The sequence below is a fragment of the Strix aluco genome, chromosome 4 (assembly GCF_031877795.1).
Source record: "Strix aluco isolate bStrAlu1 chromosome 4, bStrAlu1.hap1, whole genome shotgun sequence".
Classification (NCBI taxonomy): domain Eukaryota; kingdom Metazoa; phylum Chordata; class Aves; order Strigiformes; family Strigidae; genus Strix; species Strix aluco.
The window spans coordinates 84,619,191-84,638,792 of NC_133934.1; the positions used below are offsets into that span (position 1 = coordinate 84,619,191).

A 19,602-nucleotide genomic window follows, 5' to 3' on the forward strand; every position below is an offset into this window, starting at 1 on the left:
GGTATAAGCAGCCAGTGAAAGCCACCAGTTTTGAACTACAGCTAACAACTACTCTCTACTATTATAATTTAAGCATTTTTTCCTTTTTCAAATTACCGTGTAGTCCAGAGATCAACTAGAGATAATATTTGAATATTAAAATACCAGAATGTATTTTTGAACACAATACAAGAACAGGAGCAGTGAAAAATGTGCGCCTCTGTTATAAATCACTCTCCTCTTCTGTGAAATGCCACTCTGCAGTATGGCAGGCCCTAAACATAAACTACCTTCAAAATTTTATAGCCCAAAGAGAAATTAGTCCATTAAAAACACATTTTTTGACTCATATTGTAAGAAAGCAGTGTCAGCATACTGAACACAGTATGTGTGTGGATGTGCAAAGATACTCTTAAGTAACACTACAGCTTCCACTGCCTGCGATGCTGGTCAGGGAAGGTCTTATTTCTCTCCCTTGTAAATTTGCCACATTATTAGGTAGCAAGGGACAAAGAACATGTTGCTTTTTGTACTCACAAAGCAGTGTCTGTGATAAGATTCTGTTAGGACTTTAGGGTACCACCATAATACAAACAACAGTTACTTAAAGGGCAGATGACAAGAGAACGGTTATAAAATAGTATTACTTTTCAGCTTTGGTAAGATTAATCACACATCAGTAAAACTATATACTTAACAGTGGCTCCAGAAAATATTTTGCTTCCTTGTAATTTAGCAATTTAATGGGTTGCTGGGAGTAGAGAAAAAGAGAAAACATCTAAAAACCTTGTCAAACAGTACCGTGACACTTATTCCCAAGCCGTTATCTTTTTTGGCTAGTTCAACCTCAAAGATATCTCCAGGTTTAAGTGTTGCAGTAACCTTTTTAGAATTCATTTTGTTTGCTGTATTCGCTGAGGAAGATTCCTTTATTTAAGAAAAAAAAGAAAAGAAACAAACAAAACACAAAGAGAGAACGATTTGCCATTAGAAGTTTACAGTTAAGACCCTAAAGGGTGTGTTTCTGAGTCAGATGCAGCCAAAAGGAGTCCACATGGCAAAGTACCAATTAGTAAGACTCAAAAGGCTCACTGCTTTAACTCCTCCATTGCTGCCACTGAACAGGTTTATTACAGAAATGTGCTTGGTCTTCAGTAGCTGAGACTTTATTGTCAAAGTGAGTTGGTCACAGAACACAGAAACTATAGTACTTCAGTACAGCAGCCTAGGGTCTGTTGGATTAATTTTCAGGAGCTACCACAAATTGATCAAATAACCTCCATCAGCTGAAAAGAGGAATCACTGGAAGTTCAGAATTAATTAGTAGTACTTGCCATTGTGTACTTTTGGAAAGGTGAAGCAGCAAGCTGTTTCTGTTCAGAGTGTGGCTCACTGCTGAACTTCACTACACAAGAGCAGTTTTCCATGGATTAGATCAATCCCAAAAGACAATGAGTTCCGCTGCTACCCATTCCAGATGCATCACTACTACTTTAGTCTAGGAAAAAACTTAATTTATCTGCTAGGTAAATAAACTTACCTCTAGGGGTGGTCACTAGACTATGATCATATTAGACAAACACACGGAATTGAAAGGAGGGTTTTCTACACTATACACTTGTCCCAAAGCACAGTCTGCCTCTAAGTAAGACATGCCCATCTTGTGACACTGGAAAGCTGGGAAGTTGTTTCAAGTTACAGCAGTGATTTTTTCAATTTATTTCAAACAAAATCACCAAACTATTAGAAATCAGCTATTAGCATTTGCCATTAGAAGGATAAGCTGCAGGCTATGCTGTCCTCCCCTCACATCCTTTCACCTTATTCACACCCACAGTCAGCTATTTCACTACCACTATTGTAAGCGATGGGAAATATTTGTAAGGAATACACTATGCCTTTTTAGCTCGCTGTTGCTCCTGACTGCTGGAATAAGTTGCTTCATCCATGTCAGAATCCCCTCGGTCAGAATATTCCATGGATTCCACCAGTCCTGGCCTTTTATTTTTTGTTCGAGTACTGTCAGATGAGGATCTTCTCTTCTCGTTCATTTTAGAAAGCCCAGACTGGGAATCATTGTAATGCTGAGGATCCTGCTGGGCTCTACCACTTGCACGTTTGCCAAAGCAGCTGGCTGTCTGGCTCTGAGACAGGCTAGCGCTCTCGGTTCGGGAATCCTGGGAGCTCACGCTTCCATCCCGCTTGCCTCCTGACAAACCAGACAGACTCCCTGAAACAGGCCTCTGGTGACCACGGGACCGGCTGTGTTCTTCTGAAGAGGACTCTGCCTCATTGTCCTGCACCAGCGATGGCCTTCTTAAATAACCCCTGGTTCCATTATTGATGTGTGCAGCGTTAGACGATGCTGGAAATCAGGAGACAAGACAGTCACATCAGTACCTGGTAACATCTTATCTGCAGTATGACACAAATTTCTCAGCTTACAACCATGTAAGGTTTCACTCTTTCATATTACGCAGAACACCTTCTGTTTGCGATGCAACCCGTGTGTCCTCACCAAAGGTTACGGCAACACACTTTCAGACTTTCAGAACACAATTTCAAGCACATACTAGCTGGGGTTGCTTACAGAAGTGACTGCAGTTAGGGTGGTGTTTTATGGCCATCTCAGTTGATTATAGTAATTTTAAAGAAATGCAGGAAGTATTTTACAAAAGGTGTCAGAGAAGGCAGAGTGCTCAAACTCAAAGAACAATTCACTAATAGTAAGGCATATTACTCTCTGTACCTTTGGCTAGTTTGTCCTTGGGCTGAGAGATAACAAGTGTCACATCTTCAGGTGCATTCTCCAAAATTTCTAATGCTGCATGGTGGCTGACGCCCTCTAAACTTGTGCTATTTACGGAGATTAGTCGGTGTCCTGCACAAAAGGGTTTGTTCAGATACAATCCAACATCTACATTTTTATCCATCAGTGAGAATGTGGAGTACAGGTCTGAAAATCTCTACACAATGCATGGATTAAAAATTACTAAAATTCAAGTGATGCTGGAATAGGGAACCCTAATCATAAAAAAAAAAAAAAGAAACCCCAAAACAAACCACAAGAAGTGGTTATGAATATTTCCTCTTTTTAAACTTGCCAAACCTTTCCATATCATGATTTCTACTTCTCTTCTGCTGTAAGAAAAATGGATGCAAAAGCAAAAATCAAGAAACGAAATAAGCAATATGCAGTTCAGTTCAAGGCACAGATTAAAATGAAAAAACACCAAACAAAACAGACATTAAATAAAATAAGATTTTCTTTCTTGCACCCCCCTCCATAGCAGTCATATGGTTACATTCACTTTTTCCAAAATCAAAGTATGGATTTTGAGTTTTTAAAAAAAAAAAAAAAACACCAAAATTACAAAGCATCTATAGAGACCCAAGAGCAAGTAAAGCCCTTATCTTTATATGTACCTTTAAAGGGCAAGTAAAGCCCTTATCTTTATATGTACCTTTAAAGGACAAGTAAAGCCCTTATCTTTATATGTGCCTTTAATTTTCTGCTACTTTAAGCTTTATCATTTTTACTTTGATTTGAATGATTTTTGTTTCCACATAGTTTAACAAAGAAGTATCACCAGTTTTCAGAAATTATCCAGAAGGTAAATGAAGGTCAGCATTTTTAAGGGACTGACACAGCCATAGGTGGAAATAGTACTGCATACGTGTTTGGCCTTTTTTTTCACGTATACACCTTTTCTTATTTACTCTATTCACCTGGTTTTAGAGATCCTTCCAAATCAGCTGGCCCTCCAGGAATAACTGAATGAATAAAAATTCCCAGATCAAGTTTCCCCGTCTTCTCTCCGCCAACTATTTGAAAACCTGTTAAAGAGACCCAAAGCAGGCAAAAATATCAGTGACCACAGTGTAACTTAACACAAGTCTGTATTTCAAAATGGACAAAAACGTAGTCATTCTAATAAGTGTAAAGCAAAAAAACACTATACATCTCAAAGTAGTCTACATGAAAGTAAATGGTAAAGCTTTGTTGATTAAGCTTTATTGCATTCTATGTTTTTGAGCAAGTGATTCAGACTTTGTCTAGCTGGGTTCCCAGAAAACCCCAACAAAGGCTACAGAAGGCAACTGTGGCAAGAGAAACACAAGTGCAAACAGATGACATGAAATGTACATTTGTTGACCAGATGAAATGCATTTTCAAAATTTCTGGTTTTCTCAGTTGTTAGATGCTTCACCTAAATGTTTGACCCTGGTCTTAAGAACCGAATTTTTCAACTCCCTGTTTTCTTTTCAGGCTTGTAATCTCTTTCTGTTAATTCTACCAGGATAGAATACTGGGAAGTATGCTCAAGATAAAAAACCAGAAAATAGAAGGTATCAGATCTTCTTTATTCTAGTTAAAACAGCAAAGTACCACAGATTGCATGGGGAAGAAACAGAAGACACTGTGCATTTCATATAAATTTATCCTTTTTGGTCAACTCTTAAGTTACTGTGCAGGGTAAACACTTTTTTCCCCCCTCTTGAAATCTACGCAACAGTCCTATTCTCAATGACAGACAGAACAATGTCCCTAAGGACACTTTAGGGAGCCTCCCTAAAGCACAATACTGACACCAAATTATTCATTACTCATACAGGGAAAAATTATGTGGTTTTATGAAAAAATTCAGTGGTAGAAGGAGGAATGGAATGCAAACATCTTGTCTTCCAGGCTCCTTAAACTTCAAATTAGTGTTCCATCTGATGATATTATAAGAGTAAGAAAATCACTCCACAATTAGGTCATAATGGCTTTATAATGTGCTTTTTTAAATTTAAAGCTTTTAAGTTGTCACAGCTGTGAGGTGTCCACATAGACAAATCTTGTGCCTGAACAGAGATAAACTTTAAAGACCAACTTTTATGACTAGTTCATAATATACTTCAGCATCTTAAATGCTTTCAAAATACAACTTGTCTGCATTGCTTTCCTCAGTCCTACAATAAATACTTAAATACAGACCAGAAAAATTCATTTTGTTTTTGGCTTCTAGGAACACACAAGACAACAACTATTTTAAAGCCACTTACCTAAGCCAAATTTTTCATCCTTTTTCAAGTTCACCAAAGTGATCTCTCTTTCTGGTGAGGCAACTCTGTTCTGTGTTGTTTGCAGAGAGTCAACTGAAAAGCCAACATTTTGTGATCAGACACCACCTGAATGCTTCCCTTTGGGTCTGCCTTGAAGTTCTATTCCATTAAGAAATATTACTTCTCCGATAACCTGAAAAGCTGTTCTGAACTAATGGGTTCAACTTTTGTCTTCCAAGTCATGTCCAAATAAAAAAAAAAAAAAAAAAAAATCCACTAAAACAACCCACCACCATTATAACTCACTCCCACATTCAGCAGTTAAAATCTTTTATTCCTTCTAAGAAAAGCACCTAGCATAGTCTCTTGGAATCACAATGCAATTGAGCCCTAGAATCTTCAAATTTATTAGTCTCGGTTCAGTGAAGTATTTAGATCTGTGTTTACATGCTCTGCTCAGGTAGGCAGGACATAAGCACATTGGTAAAAGTGAAACTGAGGCTTATTATATGAAATTACTAAAAGGTTACTCAGTGAGTTCTCTTAATGGTGGTCCTTTGCTAAAAAATGACCAACGTTAGAAATATCTACTAAAACCTAGCTTGCTTAAATTTATTTCCTCATTTGCAACTCCACAGGCTGCTGATTCTGCCTCTTCCAAAATCCGAACACCTTCACAATAGATTTATGTGACTTCTGAGGGTTCCCAACAGGCTGAAGTAGATGCAGGCACTTAAGAGACAGAAGGAGCATGATTTGGAAAAAAAACCCCAATCTCCTGAAACTTCAGCAAATGCAACATACTGTAAGTCTGAACTCATGAATTTGCTACCTAGAGAAGATACAACTCATTTGGTCTGGAGTGCCTGGCATAGTTTTGCCCTAAGTGGAACATGGAGTTCCACAACGGCAGAAACCTACTGAGCTCTACACACTGGTACGAGCAGAAAAGAGTGGTGCAAGAGAGTGCGACAGACTGCACCACCTGGAGAGGGAGTTTTTCTCCCACAAAACCAAGTCAAACCAAAAGAGTAAAAGAACTAAAAAGAAAACACAGTCTTCTTAGGCTCTACATAACCAATAACCTCACAAGTAACAGAAGGGGGCTTTGAAGAGCATGGTATGTTAGGTAACAGCACCCTTCAAGTCTCAAACTAAACAGACACTATTCATATTTGAAAAATATTAGACACAGATGTCAAAATCTCCCCCAAGAAGCAATCCAAAAGAAATATTAGGAGTTGTATTTAGTAGGAAAAGGTCCTAGCCAACTAACTGGGAGAGGTATTTGATTTAAGAATAGCAAAGAAACAGGACAGGTGGAACAGTGAAGTACTTGATAAATGCTTCACAAACTGACTGGATTAGTTCCATAGGCATATTATTTATCAGCTTACCACTCTCTTTTAGCAGCACTGATGTTGGAAGATTTCCTGGAGAATTCATACTAACACCTGTGACATGAATGGAAATATCAAGACATTGTTATCAATTTTTTTTTTTTTTAATACGAAAGCTACCAAGAAGTATTTCAGACTTTACACAGTACAGGTGACATCATTCCCAATACCAGATTACTTATTTTAAAAATGAATAAACATGAAAGTAGTTTTGGATTAGCAAACCCAAATCACTCACGTGCTTTGATTGTAGTTCAAGGTTCAGACAGATGGCAGCTCACCCAAAGGTGAAGAATTAAAGAAAGGACAGAGGTTTGTCCTTTAGAACCACTGTTAATTTCAGATAAAACTAATGGATCTTTAAGAAACTAAGTGAAAGACTAAATTTTCTAACAGGATTGGATGAACATGCCTAACCTAGTGAACCAACACAACAGGAGTCTTAAGATTTTGTACAAGCAAATAAATTGCTGCAGTAACAAGCAATTTGAACCAAGCATTTCTATTTAAATTGGCATGCATATAGGATCATATTCTCTTTGATATGATCAACGCCAAGCAAATATGGCCATACTTTAAAGAGGATAAAATAATATACGTACTAAGTTATGAAATTAGAGGTAAGATTATTCAAGCTTCTTAGGAAAGCAGTCCTGGCCTTTTTTAGACCTAAAGTTTCAGATGATGAGTTGCATCATGCAAAGAATGTTTGTCTCCCAGCACAGCCAATATGATTCTGATGTGTAAGTAAGATCCTTATCAGAATTGCTGCCCAGAAGATTATGGGTAAGCACATGATAGCACTAATCGTAAAGCTAAAAGCAAAAGATAAATGGCTGCAACCTGTCACTACAGAAACTCACTCTTCAGTAGCTTATGCTCTCAGTACTGAAAAAACATGGTTCCCAAGTCAGTTCTGGTTTCAAGTGCAGGGGGGCAGATGCAGTAAGTGTTTGTATGTCACGCTCTCTTTTGGGTTTTCTTTTTTGTTCATTTTTTTTTGCGAGTTTGTTTATACCTACCCCCCATAAACTTAACCTTCGTCCACTTCTTCTGATGTTCTGTAACTAATCAATATTTTAATATTAAGCAAAGGCAAAGCGACAAAAGCAAGCTAAAGCTGCAAGTGTTTCAGTCATTGTAGTTTCTATTATTATTAGAGGGAACCTCCTATAACCAGAAACTGATGATACATAGATACTAAAAATAAAAGTATGTGTGAGTTTAAGTCTATTTAGCTGCTCTGAACTCTGTATTTTTACTGCCTACTAGGACTATTTGTGTGCAATCCCATCCTTGCCAAGAAAATGGAGTAAGTAGGTCTGGCTTAGCTCATTACAAGAGTGGTTTTGTGAAACACCCGATGCACCAAGTAAAAAAATTGTACCTGATTTATTATATCCAAATGAGACCACACAAAAGCAGAACTGTGCAGTTACTGCTCAGAGGTACTAGCCAATAGCCAGCTTACGCCAAACTGAGTCCACTTCCAAAAGTCACTCCCTGCAACCCTTTTCAAGAAAACACTAAAGAAGTTGAAGCTTGACAAACAGATGTGAAGACTAGCAAATTATTAAAAGATTCATACAATAAAATGGCACTCTGAAGTGACAGAACGGAAGACATTTTCTGGAACAGCTTTTACTGTCAAGTACTAATATTCTGAACACCTGTGTACAAACTGGTGTTGTCCAAACCAGATTTTTTTTGGTTCATTGCAACAATTATTCAGGAACAACAGGCATCTGGCCTGGATTACTTTAACACGTGATACTCTGCTCCCTTTTTCAAATTGAAATATTATCATCAGTTGTTAAATATATCAAAGCATTATGCCCAAAGTAATTTTAGAGGTTAGTTATTAAATACAATAATATTATTTTTTGCATGCTGACCTACAACATAGGCTTGACCGGTATCTTCAATGGATGATGAGTCTGATTCGTTTTTCTTTCTTTCAGGGCTTCTACTTAAACCTGCATGAGATTTTGAACTTAAAGGGGAGAAGGAAAGAAGGGGAACCAGAGAGAGGGAAGAAGAAGTTGGGAGAGGGAAGGATCAATGTAATAAAATAATAAATCAAAACTGATGCAAAATGTACATTGACTGTACACAAAGATATTGCAGGGCAGTCAGAGAGACTCTTACTTGATCAGTTTTAATGCTCCTGCTGCTGATCCAGTATCAAATTTTGGCATTTGCTGAAAGACTCTTCCCATTATGTCTTCTATTTTTTGGGGGGAAGAGTCCAAAGCAGTAATAATATTTTTCCTTGGGGGGTAAACTGAGATGTGGCTCTGACTCAGATCATGAAACGACTTGCTCATAACCCTGGGTCTTTCCTCCCATGGAGTCTTCTCGTTCTTGTCCTTTGAAGAGCCAGGAAGCGGCTGGAAGAGTGAGAGCTCAGAGCAGGACAGCCTCTTCAGAATCTCTGCTTGAACAGACAGAGGTCGAACGGCAAGTCGGTTCAGAGTGCTGCTGGCCAGGCTCCCAGTACTGATTGCTCGTCCCATGTTGAAACCTTTGACAGAGTCTGCATGAAGGTTTAAGCTCCTAAATGAAGCCCTTTCTGTGGATTTTTTTTTTTAAAAAAAACAAAAACCAGACAATTTTCAGTTATACGGCACAGCTAATGTGACTTCCTTGTGTAAAGCATGCATTTTAAACAACCAGCTCACACAAAGCATATTTTCTCTAGATGCTCAAAAGTATATACCATCATCAAGTACATACAGTCACCTCAGGAAGTGTAGAGTTCGTAACATTACACTAACCTGGCCATCTACTACACTGAAGCTGAAAAACACAGAATAGCAGAATATTTATCCTCTTATTAGTATGAAGACTCATATTCCCTGATAAAACTGCTGTGCGTTATACACAGGCACATGATCTCTTTCTGCAAAGCAAATAATATGCTCAAGCCAAGTGACCTGGAAGACTTCCTTTAACCTACTCATACAAATCTTTTCCAGAATTTGAACAAATAGGGTTCCCCCACCTCTACACTATCAGATCCTACCAAACTTCCATCCATCCAGTGTTTAGTTTTCCTCGCACGAGTCCCTTACAGGCTTATGGTACAGCTGCAAAGCTGTGATGGCTTGGCAGCATCTCCACACGGTTAAAGAGCATCAGTTCACTCAGGTTCACCTGGGGACTTCCCCTGCCAGAAACGCCCTAAATGTCTTAGCACAGAAGAGAAAGTGTTGACTGGGATTTGCGAGACTTTTTGGACTCATGAACCAGGATTCCCTTAAGTAGCAGAGAGAAACAGGTTTTGGATTGTAATTAAATTACTGTCAGCTGAGTCGTGGGAACTGTCTGGGTGGATGTTCTTAGCTGAAAGCTAAAAGCAAGATAATACAACTTAGCCTAACCTGCTCTTAATTCAGAGCAAAGATGAGCAGGGCTCATTTCTATTAGCCTAACTGCCTCCTAAGGCTAGTAGTTAAGTTCCTTTGGTTTGGCTCTTGCACAGAAACTTGATAAGCTGTGGCAACATGCTTGCTGGTTAGAGCCTTTAAAGGAAATCAGGCCCTCTGAACCCTTCATAAACTTCACCAATGTCTTGGAGTCAGTTCACAGGGAAGTCTGTAGAAAAGCAGTCCTCAACTGTGTATATCTTTCTGATTTAGTGTTAACTAGTGTTTTTTTTAAACTCAACATACAGCTAAGAAATAAACTGCTTTAGGAAAGCTGCACTGTAACTCAGAAGGAAAATGATACTATTTGGTAGATATCATCCATTAGCTTTACTAAACGCCAAAGTGGTCACCTTTAAAGAGTGTATTTGGCAAATGCAACCTCAGCACTGCCATTCCAAAACACATTCCTCCCTCCAATTCCTAGGGCAGGAATTAACTGCAACAGTAACTCATGCTTTCTCTATAATAGATAGGCATACAGATTGAGAAGATTTAGTTGTGGAAGGTGGTTTTTTGTCCTTTTTAAAGGTGAATTAGTATACAGCCATCACTTCCTTACCCACACCAAATGCCTCCTCTGGCCATAGCCACCAGACAGACTAGATGAGCTACATAAGAATGGTTTTGCTTGATTAGACCAGAGATCCAAAAATATCAGTTTCCCAACTCTGACAGAGATAGCAATGACACTTGCTTTTGTTGTGTTCCCATCCTGGGGAAGAATACCTTAATACAATATTCTCAGATCTCTTCTCTTGACATCATACTTACCCTCTGCAAACACCAAACAGGACTTCCCTATGGATTTCAGATTAATACTTTCACATCATTATCCCCATAGACATTAAGCCTTTCACACCTTCTGCCAACCCCTTGACTGAAAATTCTCCTGTGCTCAAAACTCATCTTTAGTAAGGCTGACTTAACCCTCACTTCATCTTTGCAGTTTTCTATATGTCCTTTCAGGAATCCAAACATCCATCTTAAAACTCAGTGCTTGGTTCTGTGCACTGCATGGCCACAGATGTTGTGCAAAAAAGAAACCATCATTCCTCATGTTATAGTTTATCTCCTTCCTTATGTACCATAAAATTGCTAGCATTTTAATTTTTTTTTTAAAAACTTTGTGACTCATCTCTTTCTATTCATGCAGCAAGAATGTTATTCAAGAGTAATTTTCCTTTTATTTTCCAAGCCTAATTCTTTCTATTAGATTTACATGTGTTAAAATGTTTTTTCCCAGGTCAGTGAAGCCATTGTGCAAGTGAAAAACATGTCATGGTACATCACAGGGGCTATAAAGTGCTCTCCCTTATATTTCCACCCTCTGTTGTTATGTTCCATGAAAATCTATTCACTGTCACCTATGCACGGCAGGCCTTCTCCCTTGTCTCAAAATATTTTCTTCATTCACTGGCTGAAATCAAGGTGAGTCTTGCAAGACACTGTAATACTGCATTTCTAAAGAATCTTCCAAAGCATGTTAATCTTCTGAAGTCTGCTACTCCACCCCACAAACACTGCAAGCGTTACAGGCACATGCTTGTGTTCACTGTGCTGTTAACCCAGAATCAGTCCTTAAGTAAGGAACTTTCAAAACGTACACTTCCTGCAGTGATCAGCCTTGAGTTAATAATATTGTCACCTGCCCTTTTCTTTACTGTTTTGCCAAGTGCTTCCAACCACCATTTTTTACTGACATTTTAAGGGCTCTGAAAAAAAAAAAAAAAAAAAGTAATTGATGCTTCTGTAGACCAAGAATAACGCTTCCTAACTACTGCCTGGGATTTCACTGCTCTAACAAAAAAAGAAAAGCAGTACTTATAGTTAATATGCTGTTTTGACTAGCTGCTTCATCGTTGTTTTCTCTTACCTGTATTACAAGAATTTCTCTTTTTAAAAATATTATTCTAGTAACTGTATTGCTATATGCATATATATATATATGTGTGTGTGTGCATATATATACACACACGCCCAGGAAAGAGAAATACGGCTAATCAATTTAGACCAGTAAAGTTATGACAAAAGCAAACTTTGAATTGTTTTTATTTCTAATAACCAAGTGTAATGGAATTAACCATAATACTGCTTTATTTGCTTCTGATTACAAATGACTGATGAAATTTGAAACCTCTGAATTCCACACAATCTGCAGGGCACAGAAGCAAACTATTATTTTCCAGACTCCCACAGCACAACACATACTGCATGTGTAAGAGCAACCAAGTTTGCCTAGCCAAGAAAGCCTTTCATGCACCACTCTTCTTTGCAATCCAGGATAAGCAAGCATTAAGTTAGCGAATGGTACAAAGGCATTTGGTCCTATTTCTTTGCACCCAACAGAATAGAGAAAAGGCTGCATAGCTGCCACATGCCTCCCTCACTCCACTCCTTTCTTTTTTTTTTTAAATTAGAGATCACAATCTCCACAGCAATGGGGTCAAACTCCATCCCAGCTACACTGGTGGAAGTCTGGATTAACAGCAACTGGAATGCAGACAGATAAAAACAGGGAACAAAGAATGAGCAGACTGACCAAAACAGCGCTTCCAGGCTGCACTGAAGGCCAGCCAGCCAAGTAAGCTCTGCTCCAAATAGTGAAGAAATTAGTACAGAGGGTTTTTTCAATGATTGCATTCTCCAATTAATATGTTCTATCTAAAAAGAACACCTTTGTATTTTCTGTTAAACGCACAAATTAGATGACAATTCTGAAGAAAACTGACTATCATCAGTGTTGCTCCTTACTAGGTCCACTAAACGTTAAGTGGAACAAGGACAGCTACACCCACAGCTTACAGATGCAGCATCACGAAATGCTCGCTATTGTATTTGCCCTCGCATGATGACACCCTTTTATCTGTAGTTCCACATTAAAACCAATTCAATTTGCATTAAGCAAAAGGTAAAAGTCCTATTATTGAAATACTTTTAAGTTCTTTCTGAAAAAAGCCAAAAGCAATTAATCAAAGGGGAAATTACTATTAATGATCTATTTTTAGATTCCTAAAATAAGGGGAGCTACTGTGTGCCAGCTCTGTGTGATCTACCAACTTAATTTTTTTTTTCCCTTAAACAAATCCAAAACAAACTTAGCTAGTAGATATAGCATAAACCCTCCAAATGTAGAGCTACACGTATACAGCACTCAGCAGAATTACTGAAGCTCAAGTTCAGCTTTTCACCACCAGCTTTTCAAGTTCAGCTACATATAGATTGCTATTAAAAACTAACATAGCATCACAATCCTTACCAATGTCCTGAGTGTCTTGGTTGCTCTGCCTGGTTCTCATCTGTAGTTGGAACTTATGCTGGGAAGAGCAGAGGTGCAAAAGGTACTGGCAAGTCTTACTGTTGTCAGTCTGAAACGCATACTTGATACCATCTGACGTGTTCTGCAAAGTTATTTTCTTCTTCTACATGATGGAGAAAGAAAAAAGTTGAAGACAATGATTTCTTTTAGCCTACAAAGAATTTTGTGTTTGCTTGTGCACAGTTACAGCATTCAAACTTTCCTAAAGCAAAAATGCACCGATGGGAGAGATTTCTGTTAAAATAGGGGTTCAAAGTAATTTGAGATTTATGAAGTGACACGTTAAAGCTACTTCTGGGCTAGCTGAGATGGTACTTTACTGTTATTTCATCCATCTCTGTTACTGTCAGTGCTGACTAATGACAACAACCAGTACTATTACATTTTGCAGGATGGAGTTTTCCAAAGCCTCTGAGGGAGGCAAAAGGGGTGCTGCCACTCAGAAAGAGACCGAGATCCCCGCTCTAATTATGAAATCTTATCAGTTAACATTCCAGGTCTTTGCTTTATCTTTTTAGTAATTTTTAAACCTCAATTTACCAATTCTACTTAAAATCATATCATGGATGAAACAGGCTGTAGCTTTTCAATAAGGTATCAGATAGAGTTAGAAGTTTTTCAATAGCTGTATAAAAGGTAAGCATCTGAAGCTCAACACGTTGTTAAAAACTGAGATGACCACCAGATTATGGTGTACCCACTAAAGTTGGCTGGTGTTGCCCAGTTCAAGTGTCAGCCCCTGTCATCCATCATCATTTAACTACTCTTGGAAACATAAAAACTTGAAAGCAACATAGGTGCAATCTCCTAGTTACACTGAGTACTGGCATTTACCAGTATCCAGTCCTCTAATGCAGGATTCTCACTCTGGTGCTCCTTCACTATCCGTGTCCCATACAGCAGCATGGGCAGATTGCCCTGAAATGCAGTAAATGGCCAGAGCTTCTCCCCATGTTAAGAGCAGCCCTAGATCTATCTTCATAATAGCTCTTTCTTTAGAAGGCAGGGAAGCCACGTTTCACAAATACAGGTTTGCCAAAACACAGGTGCTAAACTCTCTTCTGAGGCTGGAACCTCAGAAGCATATAATGCAAGCTAATAAAAAGAAAAAAAATATTTAAAACGCCAAAACTCCTATTTCAATCCCATAATACAACACAGCTCAATCACACAAAGTATAGTCAGATTACACTGTAAACCAGCAAATTAATTTGCAAAAATTACACACACACAAATCCAGGATTGGGAGATACAAATATAGACATGTACACACACATAGAGGAGAAGAGACTGACTTACACTAAAGGATATTTTCTTTGTTTCTCTCCATGGGAAGCGTAGTACAGGTGTGCGGGCACCATTGTGAACTTCAAAAATAACAACTCCTTTGGAGCACACCCCCAGAAGGATACCTGTTTGGGATTTCTTCTCAGGCAACACATGATGAAGATGAACCCCATATTCTGTGAGCCTCTGACACAACTGTATAGATCAAGGTAATGAAACTTCTGAGAATATGAAGTTAAGGCTATTACAAGTTTTTTATACCTCTATACAAACATACTTCTGTATAAATATTTTAATATATGTGTGTACATATATATATATGAATTTTAGGAAAAAAGATTTCTCTCTGCCTGGTGATTCCACTTACAGTTTACAGACATTACAACTGAGACACATCAGCTGCTCTAGAGGGTTTTAAGTCTTGGTAGTATCTCTTGACCTGCCAAACACTACAGCAAATGAACCTAGCTTTTATTAAAATCAAACAACCTGTTATTGACACATTGAAACATTTCTTAAACACTGCAATTCTGTGATCACATTAAGGCATCAACACTGCCAAAAGATGCCGTTTCACTCGCTTTGCCCTCCGAGTCATTCACTCCTGCTGTCTCTTGATGTAAAGAATTAAACGAGGGAATCTAACTGCTCTCCCCACCCTGACTGCAGTCAGACTAGGTTTAGCTAGGATCAAGTCCCCTACTCTTGTTCTCCGTGGTTAAGTTACAAGAACACTTCTGCCAAAGGAGCCTTAGAAGGGGCAAAGTCAGCTGAGTGCCTCGTCCATCACCTTCCCAAACAGACTGTGGAACCACAGTGTGACGGTGGAATTACAGTGTGATGGTTATCCAGACTCTCAGCAGCAAACCACCACCTCCTGAACTCATTTGCATCCATTGTATCAAGGCAGGACCTGATCATTATCTCATGAGTAACAGCAGCAAAACCCATAATTACATTTCTCAGTGGATCCTTTTTGAATAAACCAAATATATCGGTGATTATAGTTTTCCTATCACCTTACATAGTACCTGCAGAAGGAAGTCTGTTTGGTAATGCTTCTGACTTGCTTCATACCAAGGACCATAAACAGTATTAGCTATAACAAAACTTTTAATAATTTAGGTTTTTTTTTTTTTCTCAACAGAAAGAACAAAGGATGCAGGGAATGGAGGGTCTGCTGCCTCATAATCATAGCTTTCTTTAGAGTGAACACAAGGATCAGTAGTTGCTTTTAACTAGTTAAAGCAGGAAGACTACTGACCAGAAAAAAAAGTGAAAGGACTTCCTTCCATCTATTATGATTTCTTTTCCCTTGTAATGATGTGTCTTTTGAAAAGATCTTTTCAGCTTTCTTTCTTTCAGTATTATTCAGAACCCGAGCCGAGGAATTTGTTAAGTCACAGATTAAGGAAGAAAACTGCTGCCCACTTACCTTCAAAAATTCTAACTCTGTCTCTTTTTCAGATGCACCTGCGTAAGTGCTATGCAATTTTGGCAGCTCCTCCTTGATGTAGGACAGATCTAGTCTCTCCATCACTCTAGCTGGGACATAGTGTTCTAGTCTGAAATATGACATGCCATGGACCTACAACATAAAACATTTTTGTGATGGCATCTCCATATGCTACTCTGAGCATGAATGAAACATAAACATTAATTTTACAGAGAATCATACATTACAACTGATTAAGAGGAGGAATTCTGAATCTCACCCCTCACCCAGAGCTTAATTTCACATATGGTTTCTTCCTATTCAAGCCTGACTCTACTTCCACTGAAGAGAGAGGATCTTGAACTAGATTTTGCAACAGCCCTGTGTTAGACTAAAAGAAAACTTGCCCACAGCAAAAATTGCCATAAGCATATCAGCTGAGCTTCCAGTCCAGGGCAGAGCTGCGAAGCATGTGTGGCAGCTCACAGTTCATTTACAGAATCACAGAATCATCTAGGTTGGAAAGGACCTTGAAGATCATCTAGTCCAACCGTTAACCTAGCACTGACAGTTTCTAACTACACCGTATCCCTCAGCGCTATGTTGACCCTACTCTTAAACACCTCCAGGGATGGGGACTCCACCACCTCCCTGGGCAGCCCATTCCAACACCCAACAACCCCTTCTGGAAAGAAATACTTCCTAATATCTAGTCTAAACCTTCCCTGGTGCAACTTGAGGCCATTCCCTCTTGTCCTATCGCTCATTACTTGGTTAAAGAGACTCATCCCCCGCTCTCTGCAACCTCCTTTCAGGTAGCTGTAGAGGGCGATGAGGTCTCCCCTCAGTCTCCTCTTCTCCAAACTAAACAACCCCAGTTCCCTCAGCCACTCCTCGTACGACATGTGCTCCAGACCCTTCACCAGCTTCGTTGCCCTTCTCTGGTTCTTTAATTAAGCAGCAAGAACACAGTTTCTCAAAGGTGAAACAGATGATGTACCTCGGCCTGATAATCTCCATACTCAGCTTGGAGAGCTAGGGATGCTAATAATAAGGCTGTCTCATCATCACAGTGCATCCTGTCTTCCAGGATGTCCTTCCGCAACTGCAGGTAATACTGGTGACAGGTCAGTGTATGCCTAGAACAGGAAAACAAAACGAAAACCACAAAAAACCCCACACCATCTTCAGTACTTTTCCTGTTATAAAATATCCAATTTCTGTCCATAAACTTAGGGCTTAAGGGTTTAAAAAAAATTTTTCATACACTCACTGTATAAGACTGACATCATCCACAAAAAACTTGATGCGAAAAAACAGAGTGAAGTTGACAGGGGGCTTGTTCTTTTTCTTCGGTTCTTCTTTCCATCCTTCTGGAGCTACTTTACTTAGCTTTATGTCAGGATCAACGAAGAAAAATTCATTGTCTGCCATGAATGTTAAAAAGGAAATCACATGGGTAAAAACCATTAAAACCAAGTATTTTCTCCAGTTGGAGGATCAAGACAATTCTGAAATTTGGATTTGAACAGTAAGGTTTTCTGTTGACTAACAATAAGCACAATAGCTATGAAAGGGAACACTGAATAAGGGCACAAGAAATAATTTTATAGTTATCCTGAAGACACCAGTGGGGGGAAAAAAAAAAAAAAAAAATGGAAAAAATTACCTTCCATGACAGCTACATAATAGAAGCTAGGGTTTCTTTAAAATTTCAAATTTCTTATCCCATAGGAAATCCAAAATCTGTAACTCCTTCCTTCCCTTACTACTTCTGTCCCATTCACATTTTTGCAAAATATTTTCAAGGCTTTCTAAACTGCCAAGAGCACTGGGAGCCTGCCATGGATAAAGTAAGCTCTTGGGCTGCTAAGGGCTTCTATCTCACGCCAGTATTCTGAGCGCTACAGTTCTGCAACAGCCTGTGCGGTGTGCTGACAGGGAACTTAGGTCTGAACACATTAGTTCTGCAACAGTGGGGAAAAAAAAAAAAAAATCCAACTTCTGGTCTGTTCTAATAGTGAAAAATTAACAGCTCGGGAGCAAGTGTTTTTTTCTTAAGGCAACTCCCTCTATAAAGGGGCTCTCCTATGCATCCCAGTGGCTCTGCCTCCACAAGAGGCTGCAACATTGCCTAGGGCATATTAACAGAACTCAAAGCCTTTTCATGTCCTTTGAGGGGTACTAGTCAGAGTGAAGGCAACAAACAGCAGGGAAGAAAACTCAGCAACCAAAGGGAAAAGGCTGCCCAAGACAAGCAGCCATTACTCAGGCAAACGTAGAATTTTATTGTGCAAAGTTGGTCTTCATTGAGGAATGTATTTTTCCTCAATAGAAGAGAACATAACTCAAAGTGAATGCCTTGCAGATGCCAGGCAGTCTCTCCTTAGCTCTTCTCAACACCACATAGCTAATAATTCTTATTCTGTACCTGTCAACTGCAGGAAATCAATTCTCTTACCTCTTAAAGTAGCCAATCCAAACAAGTGATGCTCCACCAAGCCAATATGGGCAACAACCATATCAAAGACATCTTTACATATCGTTTTGGTATCACAGGTCAGCTCCAGCTTCTGTCCACTTAGAAGCATCACATTTACTTTCCGCCTGGTGTCATCATTCTTCCCTTTCTTAGTCTGCGTTTTGAGAAATACAATATCCCAACATTTACACTTTGTGATGAAAGTGCATTTGTTCATTTAACATACTTCCCCTGCCACTGACAGCTGAATAGCCCCTTTCTTACCAAGATAGACTTTGGTAGATCCAAGGAGACGAAAGGCTCAATCGTCATTTTCACAAACTCAGGGCCAAAGAAATTCTGAAAATCATAACAGTATGAATGAACAGTGTTGCTGGAATGACCGAGGCACAGTTAACTCCTGCCCTGAAAATGCCAAAAAGGAACCAAGGGCCGAAACTAAAAAAATATACCAAATTCCTTCCATGAGCTGGTAAGTCTAAAGAACCTGATTTTGCCACGATGTGTGCCAGATACCACTGGCAAGCTACAGTGATGGTGACATTATTACTCTGCATATTTTCCTTCCTTTGCAGGGTAAAAAACCCAGGGCGTGGGTTGCACATTGGGACCGTCTGGGCTTATCTTAGTGAGCAACTGCCTGACACTACTATGGTTTTCTGCATTGGTGGCAATTCTGCCTTGACAAATCTCTGCCCGTGGCACACAAGTCTCATTTCCTGAAGACTGAAATGTTTCAGCCTAATTATATCTGCTGGGTTGAAGAAGAGATCCTGGCCAACTTCCGTCTGCCTGTAGACAAATAAATGTCCCACTAATTCACCCTGTAAATTATAAGAGGTCATCTGTCCAAACTGTTAAAGGAAGTCCTCTGCGCAATACCCACTTCAATACCACATTAACAGAGTGGCCCAAGATTAACTTTTTGAGGGAAAACCTTAATTGGCTATTGCCTGCTAACTCTGCCTGATACAGCTCTGAACAAGTGTGTACTACATGTAAAGCAGCTGCAGATAAACCTCAAGGGCCAGGGTGGGGAACCAATCTGGTTGGTTAAAGTCTGCATGAACTAACTGGTCAGAGTGCTATGGACTGGAGACAGATACATGAACTATTACCCTGGATTAGGCAACAAATTCACTTAAGTCTTGGTTCAAGTTTTCCCATCCTTAGAAAAATTATAAACCAATCCAATTCACTGAAAGCAGTGGCAGAGGGCATCA

General features: G+C 39.2%; 1 protein-coding gene across 10 annotated transcripts in view; it reads right to left on the minus strand.

Moving 5' to 3' along the window:
* PTPN13 (protein tyrosine phosphatase non-receptor type 13) overlaps positions 1–19,602 on the minus strand; it is a 124,950-nt gene that overhangs the window by 25,042 nt on the left and 80,306 nt on the right. For 9 of the 10 annotated variants that reach the window (XR_012623230.1, XM_074823874.1, XM_074823867.1 and 6 more), the window contains 15 exons: positions 18,644–18,718; positions 18,359–18,533; positions 17,171–17,324; positions 16,898–17,036; positions 15,898–16,050; positions 14,475–14,657; positions 13,116–13,278; positions 8,577–9,000; positions 8,324–8,421; positions 6,426–6,482; positions 5,029–5,121; positions 3,709–3,816; positions 2,729–2,860; positions 1,878–2,344; positions 766–906 (listed from right to left, as the gene is read on the minus strand). Coding sequence is in view for 9 of the 10 variants with exons in the window: in XM_074823874.1 (XP_074679975.1) it covers positions 766–906; positions 1,878–2,344; positions 2,729–2,860; positions 3,709–3,816; positions 5,029–5,121; positions 6,426–6,482; positions 8,324–8,421; positions 8,577–9,000; positions 13,116–13,278; positions 14,475–14,657; positions 15,898–16,050; positions 16,898–17,036; positions 17,171–17,324; positions 18,359–18,533; positions 18,644–18,718 (2,562 nt within the window). In the remaining variant the exon portion in view is untranslated. The remainder of the gene's footprint in view (positions 1–765; positions 907–1,877; positions 2,345–2,728; positions 2,861–3,708; positions 3,817–5,028; positions 5,122–6,425; positions 6,483–8,323; positions 8,422–8,576; positions 9,001–13,115; positions 13,279–14,474; positions 14,658–15,897; positions 16,051–16,897; positions 17,037–17,170; positions 17,325–18,358; positions 18,534–18,643; positions 18,719–19,602) is intronic. The other variant, XM_074823870.1, reaches the window with a different exon arrangement.